The sequence below is a fragment of the Anomaloglossus baeobatrachus genome, chromosome 2, assembly GCF_048569485.1.
Source record: "Anomaloglossus baeobatrachus isolate aAnoBae1 chromosome 2, aAnoBae1.hap1, whole genome shotgun sequence".
In the NCBI taxonomy this organism is placed as follows: Eukaryota; Metazoa; Chordata; class Amphibia; order Anura; family Aromobatidae; genus Anomaloglossus; species Anomaloglossus baeobatrachus.
In genome coordinates this window covers 367704256-367713576 of record NC_134354.1, presented here as the reverse complement: position 1 = coordinate 367713576, position 9321 = coordinate 367704256, and the positions used below count along the sequence as shown (strand labels likewise).

The window sequence follows — 9321 nt, the reverse complement described above, 5'->3', positions numbered from 1 at the left end:
TTACTATAATTATGCCAAATACAAAAAAATAATAATATTAACGCAAAAACTAAAACCAAGTTTTTTGGTGTCACATATCACTTTAGACTTAAATGAATATGAAAATAAGTATTGCTCGGTGTAACTTTCTATCCAGAATTTCAGTTAAAAATATACATAAATAAAAATAATAATGTAAAGGGCTACTCCGGGGAGATAAACATTTCTTCTACTGTCCCTGGCCTCAAACTATAAAGATGAGATGCGCAGTGCAGTCCTATATCCTTACAATACCTGTAATTCATTGTGACAGGAGCTGCTCTTTCTGCTTCCCTCTCTCCTCTGGGATGTCACATCACACATCAGGGGGTTTGCTCCCTACTGTTAGTAACAGCATGATAATGGCTGTTTCTCTGCAGTCAGAGAACAGGGGGCATAGCCATGTCTCCTGTTCTCCAACAGAAGCAGATATCAGGTGACTAGCTGTCACTAACAGCACGGAGAAAACCTCCTGATGTGTGATGTAACATCCAAGAGGGAAGGGGGAACAGAAAGAGCAGCTCCTGTCACATTGAATTACAGGTATTGTAAGGATATAGGACTGCACTGTGCATCTCATCTTTGCAGTTTATAATGGCACAGATCGTAGAATTTATCTCTGTGGAGTAACCCTTTAAGCTGCTTATCCATCTTTTGAAGATTGTTGCAAGCCAACTATATATAAAGGATTTCCTTTTTAGAAGCTTCTACCTGTTCTAGCAATATATCATGGATTCACAACTAACAAAGATAGATGAATTATAAGATCTTTGAGTCTTATATGGGAAGATGGGAATGTATAGCATTGAATTACATGTATAGATGAAACATGGACTATATACATGGATGTAGTGCACTTGATCATTTTATCACTTATGGTGTATTCAGGCTATTCATTAAACTAGCAGTCATATGCTGTGTATGGTAACAAAACTTGTCAAACCATTCATGCTGCCCAAAAAAGGGGCATGGTGCACAATTGCATCCAGGTACATTTTTCCCTAAAATGCTTCGGCACTTCAGAGGAAATCTATTTGAAGATCTGGCCAGGGGCCATAGGCTAGACTAGTCCTGTGTCGCCACCGGCCTGCTTTTCCTTGCGCTGCTGCAGTTGACTGACAAGTCATTCACAAACGACACACATGGGAGCGACCTGTCAATCAACTTGAGCAGCACTGTGATACGTCAGAGCATTTCAGAGAAAAATAATACTTGGCTGTAATCGTGCAGCCAGGATCTGATTCACGCTGCCAGTGGTTTCAACAGCATGACTTGACAGGTAGTTTCCCATTACGACCTACTAATGCTGGTGTGCCCAAAAGCTGCAGTAAAACCGTGTTAGATCTCTAGACTGCAACTATTATCTACTAAGCAATGGTATGCTCTGTACACTACAAATAAAATAACAGGACAGGAGAGAAGGAATTCTTAATGCCATATTATATTGGTTTTGTGATGTGAGGTGTATTAAACAGATCATATTGGTCCGTATATGAAAATAAAAGTTTTGTTTCCGAAATGTAAAGCATCAACACCAAAGCATTGCACTACTCATTGACGGGAACACAGTACGCCCCATATATTTCTCGGTAGCCACTATCTGGAGAAGATCTTTTCATAGTTAAGGCTTTTGTTTATTTTAATCGCAAAGTAGCCACAGGGGCCAGCAGGGTTAGGCAGGCCTCTTTGGCATTGCTGGGTTTAAAATTTATTTCTGCTTATTGCACTAAAATGAGAGCAAAATTAAACATACATCTAGTGAGTCCCACACCCCTCCCACTCACCCCATCCCCCCAAAAAGAAAACGAAAAAAAAAAACATAACATCATCAATGGTGGCAGAGAATAGGTTCTGAAATAATTAAATTAGTGTCATTAATCTAATAAATACATTTATATATATAAAAAGTACTAGAAAAGCTTACAATTCCCACACAACCATGTATACGGTACATGACTAAAGAGAAGGTTTATTCCCACATCCTTTTGAAGTAGTTTTCAACAATACTTGGAGGGTGAAGGGTTAAAACACTCCCCTAATGTGCGGAAATGGACAACCGTTTGCAGCATACAGAATACGAGGATATAGTTTGGAAATATTCTATAGAGCAGAGGCTGGGATGTGGGATTATCAGAGAAGTTTCTTTGCTGTTTTTTCCCCCACTAATACAATGCTTAGCTAGCAAGACAGTTTGAGGAATTAGACCCAAAGCGGGCCATGTGCTAAGCTTTCCTATCCCAACGCCAGCATTGTGTTTCTGCACTGCAGGGAATAAGTGGCAATATTCTTGTTGTAATAGTATAAGTATAGAGATCCAGTCACTTGCATGACCATAGCACTAGGCACATGCAATACCCACTTGCATCTTACTAATCATAATGTTGCAGAAATAATAAAGGCGAAGCACTGAAGGACTTATACAAATGAAATTTACATCAAAGGCAAAAGAAACAGGACGTGACAATGAGATAGATGGCGCCACAAATAGAAATCCTAGTTTTTTGCAGGATGTCCTTCTACTTCATATCCATTATTAACACATACACACAAGTATATGCATACACATATATGTACTCAACACTTAACACATATACGTGTGATACATAAACATACCTGGGCACACAAGAGCCAGCTTCTACCTCTAAACCCCTGTGCAGCTGGAGTTTCACAATTCACCCTGATATCACCAGAAGGTGTTAGGAGGTGAACACAAAGTAGATCAGGTATGGCTGCTAGCAGATATTATATTGGATGATAGACCTGCCGCATCACAATTAGGCTGAATACCCAGATGTGGGAAAACAAAGCCCAAGTGTGTACAGATATGCAAACACACTACATACATCCCTATGTTTTGCTTGTCTCTTTTTTTTTTGTTTTTCTTTTTTTTTTTCTTCAAAAAGAGCTAGTGCTGCAGAGCAATTTGAGGTAAAGGCATAAAAGGGTTAAAATATTGGAACGTAAAAGAAAGACAACGTAAGCAGTGCATCCAAGTGGAGGCTCCATTACAACGATCTAGCAGTTGGCTGGTTTCATATTGCATAATAGTGCTGTGTTCCTCAAAAATCTTCTATTCCCAGGATTAGCCCTCCCCTCAATCACTGTGCCTGGGCTTCAGTGCAAGCCAGAAGGGAGGACAGGAGAATGTGATCCACTCTACTGGGCCCTGAAAACCCACAAGAGATCCTTCAGGTTCCTTGTTGCAAGTCAAACCTGCGCCTTTTTTAGGGACAAATGTTGCTCTCACGCGAAGTACATGGTACGTAAGGTATCCTGGTGAATTTGCACGGCCTTGGCAAGGGCTTGTGGATCCCGACCATTGCTTTGACCAGATACGTGGCTTCCTTCAGCACTATAGAATACAAAACAGAAGTTAACTGTATGAAGCATCACGCTGCTAATTCAGCTCAGAAAGTATATAAACCGTTAATAAAATAATATGTAATTGAGAGTAAAGAGGTAAATAAAGCCCCCGAGGAAATGAAGCAGAAAAATTAAAGTAAGCCTCCTGAAAATGTATGTACAAATTATTTATAGGGAACTTGCCTGCTCAGATTATGGAGAGCATGGATCAGAGCTTGGCTGCAGGATTCCAGCCAAGTATGTTTTTATCTCAAAACACTCCAGCGTTTCAGAGAAAAAGTAGTGTGAAGAGCCGGCCGGGGACTAGGGAAAGAGACCTGGCTAGTCTGGTGCAGCCATAAGCTGGCTTCTCCCCAGTGTTACAGGTGATTGACAGGTATCTCGCTATGTACACACATGCGAGAGACATATCAATCACCTGGTGAAAGAAATGGAGAGGCCAGCTGGGCACTAAAGGAAGAAACCTGACTAGTCCGGTGCAACCTCAGCTGGCGTCTTCATCCACCACTCCAGATGAGTGACAAATCTCTCTCTATGTACACACATGCGAGAGATCTGTCAATCACCTGGTGTGGGAAATGGAGAGGCCAGCCAGGCACTAAAGGAAGAGACTTGACTAGTCTGGTGCCTCCCTTGCTGGCTTCTACATCCAACACTCCAGATGAGTGACATGTGTCTCTTTATGTACACACATGTGAGAGATCTGTCAATCAATTAGAGTGGTGAAGGAAGAAGCCTTCCAGTGACTGCATCAGACTAGTCTTATCTCTCCCTATGGTTCCTGGATCTTCAAACACACCTTATCTGAAACCTTGAAGGGTTTTACAAAAAAACCATGCCCGGCTACATTCCTGCAGGTAGATTCTGATTCATGGTGCCCATGGTTGGACAGCATAAATCAAATGACAGGTTCGCTTAAGGGTCAAAGGCATTTAAAAAGCTACTACATTGGAGAATGTTATAAGGTCACTGCATCAGTCTGTGATTTCCATGGTAACAACTGTTGCTTAGAAAAGTTATCGGCTGATGGCAGCAGCTCAGTTGCTATGGATACTGACCAGCAGTATGTGACGTAGATAGACCAGATGTATACCTGATCAATCATCATCCTTGCCATTCCCCTGATTATGGAAATTGGAAGCTGGTGTGTAATCATTTCCTATGCCTTGAAATTACATTTTTAGGGGGAATATCAAGTGTATAAATAGACCAAAACCTACTAAGGAGATTGTCACCTTAGCAGATTACAATAGCTGTCAGCTAGTCAACAGACAACATGACCAGGAGTCCTCTAGTAACCCAGACCTTGCACCATGCAGATCTGACACACATTTGTGCCCTACAGAAGGCTCCTAACAATAACTGGAAGATTACAGTTCTATAAGGTAGAATATAAGTGATGATTTCATAAAGGAGAACAAATGAGGAATGAGGAGAAAACTAGCTGCATACGATACCTGTCATGTTCCTTGTCCACGAGATGGTACCTGGCTCTGAATGCCACAAGGTGAGCGTAATAGGCAGGTGCGGGGATGGAGACAGATCGCGTGCATCGCACATACGTGTGGCACAGCTGGTAGGTGAGCAGCTGGAGTTCATCAGCAGTGAAACAGTTATCATCCCACAAGACATGATAGTGAGAAGGCCTGCTAGTACCCTGAAAGACAAAGCGGGCGCTGAATGTGGCATCACAATGACAACTGCAGGCAAAGAAAGTCCAAGAGAACTGTGTGGATCTGTCATTTCTGAAAAGCTTTCAACTGTGAGATATGCAATTAGCAGCAAAACTATGCTCATATACAGTGCCTTGTGAAAGTATTCGGGTCCCTTGAATTTTTTAACCTTCTCCCACATTTCAGGCTTCAAACAAAGATAAAAATGTTATTGTTATGGTGAAGAAACAACAACAAGTGGCACACAATTGTGAAGTTGAACGAAATTTATTGCTTATTTTATGTTTAATATATAAATTGTCAAAGTGAAAACAAAAAGGTACAAATTTTCAGTAAAACATTTATAAGTCAGTAATATTAAAGTTTGTGGGACAAGTAGGGCATATATCTTCGAAACTTAATGACGCCCTCAACACAAGAGGTATGGAGTTGCCGGATTCAGTCCGGGATATAGCTGGTTATACAATGGTCACCTCAGTCCTATTTTGTCATATGCTTTCTGCCCAAAGTCCCTCTTGCAAGTATCACTATGCAAATTATAACGTATATGTATATCTTATATGAAAGGAATGGAAAGGACAAAGTCCTAGAATCAACCATTCCAGAGTTATAACAAAAGTAAAAAATATGTCAAGGGAAAGTAAGGAAGAGAAAAGACAGAAAGAAAGAGAGGGAGAAAGAAAGAGAGGGAGAAAGAAAGGTAAAGAAAAGAAATGATGAAGAAAATAGTACCATGATGTCACACTATACCCCACCTCATTTGTATGCCCCAACCTTCGTGAGACACCCTTTAAGCCAGAACGCCTTGAGTTAGCCAGATTTGAAATTGTTGTGACTCTCTGAAGTCAAGCCACGGGTACTAGGTAGCAAACCATGTCTGATTTGGCGTGAAACGCCCTCAACTCCTCTAAGCATCACAATGCATCTAATGCCTCAACCCAATCCACTCTTTTCAACTCATATGGTGATCTCCAATGCCTGGGTGTGATCTGTCTCATTGAGACTATGAAATAGGACAACAGGTCTTCACGTATTTTGGAGACCGATCCAGCAAACATGGACAGTAACGCTATCTCTGGGGAGGAAATCACATCCAAATGTGTAGGATGGTTATAAAAGGAGAAAATGTCATCACAATGTTTTATAGTCACTGAGCAGGACCACCAAACATGTAACATTGCTCTCGGAGATCTCGGACATCTCCAGCACTCGTCCGAGACCTCGGGTAGATCTTCGAAAAAGGAGATAAGGCACGGGTAATATGCAAAATATAAGTTTTTTATTAAGACAATACAACATGGTATAAAAACACATACAAAAAGGATTGGGTCAGGGGGGCGTGGGTAAGGACTGTCAATCCTTATGTGAAATGTGGGGTAAGAGAAATGCCATACAGAACCAGGCCAGGTTGTATTAACAGGTACAGCGCGCACCGATACCCACCGTAATTAAACATTATCGTCAGCACCTTTGCATTCCCTTTATAGACCGGATCGCAGTGCACACAGGCTACTTCCTATAGAAAAAGCGTCTGCGAAACGGCTGTTGGAGGTTCACTTCTTGCCTCCAGAGCCAGCCCTCCTCACCACCAGGCAATACAGCGGCTCCTTTATATACAGGTACAGGGTGCTCACTACTTTAATGCACATTCTCTGCCCTGTGGCTTTATTTTCATTAACCCTAGCACTGCCTCATAGCCACTGGAGAGACTGGTGTTTTTGTATTCACCTTGCTACCTGTTTTTACTATGTTCTTTGGGGGACACATGTTTAATTACATGCCTGTATAGGCACATATGCATTTTCCCATGCACAAGGTCTTCTCATGTGCGCCCCCATAGATTGAGCCGCTGTACCTGTTAATACAACCTGGCCTGGTTCTGTATGGCATTTCTCTTACCCCACATTTCACATAAGGATTGACAGTCCTTACCCACGCCCCCCTGACCCAATCCTTTTTGTATGTGTTTTTATACCATGTTGTATTGTCTTAATAAAAAACTTATATTTTGCATATTACCCGTGCCTTATCTCCTTTTTCTCCTTTTTTGATATGTCTACCGGAGTCGGCACCACTCCCGAGGGATACCATTTTGCTATCCACTCGGAGCATTAACCATGGCCAAATTTATGTTTATAATCCATTCTCTTTCTGTGTTTTTCACAGCACTCCAACTGGCCAACATGAACTTCCGCTCACGCGACCAGGCGTGGCTGAATCAATTGGATAAAGTCTTCCAGGAGCGTGGGAGCAATTGTCCAGTCGTCCTCGGTGATGTCACGTCTACAGACAATTCGTCTTTACAATCCACCATGCACAGGTACAGGGATCTGTACAGGAGGAGGATACGGTTATGGTGGAACCGGGCTTTTTTGACTAAATACATGGATAATGGATGGGTCCCACGCGGTCTCCGCGTTCAAGTTTTCCCCTCATTTCCTGTCATTGATGAGGCCTTCAAAAAGGAATGGGAGGATAACTTGCAAAGTTGTTCTATTAAATCTATGGAGCTCCTCTCTAAACACAATGGTTCCACGCTTGACTCCATTGAGGCCGAACTAGAGGGTCTCGAAAAAACTATTCAGAGCCTCTGTACTCCAGATGCTCTTACCAAATTTAATACAGATATTGGCAATGATGCTCAGAAATGGGAGAAGGAGGTCTGTGAGCTTAAGTTAAAAAAGTTTCAGCGTGACGCTAATGACTACTCTACAGGCACGGCTTATAGATGGAGCCATCGCTTCTCCAGGGGTAGAAAACCATCTAAACAGGGCTTCCCCTCCCGATCTCGTTCTGCATCCAACTTTTCTGAATCTTCCTTTGAAGAGATGTCGTCGGGTCCATCGGACAGGACACGTAATCCTGGAAATCCCACTGGAGTAACTACCAGGAGTCGTCAAAAGGATTCCACTACTACCAAACAGCCTGTTGACCTTAAAAACAAATTGCAGGTAATAAATCTATCCTCACATGTCCTGTCAGATATTGAACTTGACGTACTCTCTATGGGCTTAAATTTTTGCCCAACTAATTCCTTTAACCTTTTTTCAGCGCTAAAGGATATGAACTTGTTTGCCCGGAAGCTATTGCTTAAAAAACTTTATACACGGAGACAACAACCCAGCGACCTGGACGAGACCGAGAGGGGCGCTCTTCAAGACCTCCAGGATCTCTTGGAGGAACAGAACCATGCCCCAGGTACATCTCCCGATTTTCTACTGCCCAGATCTACGCGCTTTCCCCCCTTGTCTTTATGCCCGGCCATTGACATCTTTTTGAGGCTGGTGACCGACGACCTCAAACAATTACCAACCCGACGTAGGTTTGATAACTTAACTCGGCGTCAGAGGTCGGCGATCACACAGCTTCAGAATTATGATGATGTTGTAATCAAGGCGGCAGACAAGGGGGGCAATATCGTGATCTGGCCAGTGGATAAATATGAGAAAGAAGCATTCAAACAACTCAGGGATAAAACCACCTACTCACGCTTGACCCACAGCCCCTTAACCTCCTTTTCCTCTGAGCTCAAAAAGATCCTTTCCATGGCACATCACAAGGGCATTATTGACGAGAAGATGCTCGGGGGGCTGCTCACTGTCTGTCCTCGTGTCCCTACTTTCTATTTGTTACCTAAAATCCACAAAGATGCCCTTAACCCCCCGGGGCATCCGATTGTGTCTGGCATAGGAGGGTTATGCGAACCAATTTGTAAATTTGTTGATTTTTACTTAAAACCTTTAGTTGAATGCTTACCCTCCTATGTCAAGAATACCACGGATGTCCTGAGGCGTCTTGACGGCATCTTTGTGGATGATGATATGGTGATGGTTTGTGCCGACGTGGAAACGCTTTATACCTGCATCAGACATGAAGACGGCCTGGAGGCAGTCCGCTTCTACCTCACGTCCTCCGGTCACGATGGCGCTTTGGTTGATTTGATCTTGGAGTTGCTCGGTTTCGCCCTGACTCATAATTTTTTTGTTTTTAAGGATTTATTTTATCTACAGCGGCGCGGCACTGCAATGGGTGCGGCCTGTGCGCCCGCCTATGCCAACCTATTCCTGGGTTACTGGGAGAGGTTGGTATTTGGGGACACGGGCGCTTCAGGAAGCACCCATGTGCAGTGCTGGCTCCGCTATATAGATGACATTTTTATTGTTTGGCAGGGCCCAACCGAGCAACTCGGTCAATTCATGGAAGAGCTTAACCATAATTCATTGAATATTAAATTGACCTATCGGTCTAGTAAAACTAAATTAGATTT

The 9321-nt window shown here is 42.7% G+C and overlaps 1 protein-coding gene across 1 annotated transcript in view; it reads right to left on the bottom strand.

The window, feature by feature from the left end:
* Nucleotides 1-1842: 1842 nt before the first annotated feature.
* LOC142291476 (protein argonaute-3) overlaps nt 1843-9321 on the bottom strand; it is a 169381-nt gene continuing 161902 nt past the window's right edge. Inside the window, exons 18-19 of the mRNA XM_075336030.1 lie at nt 4839-5038; nt 1843-3370 (exon numbers count right to left, since the gene is read on the bottom strand). Of these exons, the coding sequence (XP_075192145.1) occupies nt 3262-3370; nt 4839-5038 (309 nt within the window). The 3' untranslated portion in view covers nt 1843-3261. The remainder of the gene's footprint in view (nt 3371-4838; nt 5039-9321) is intronic.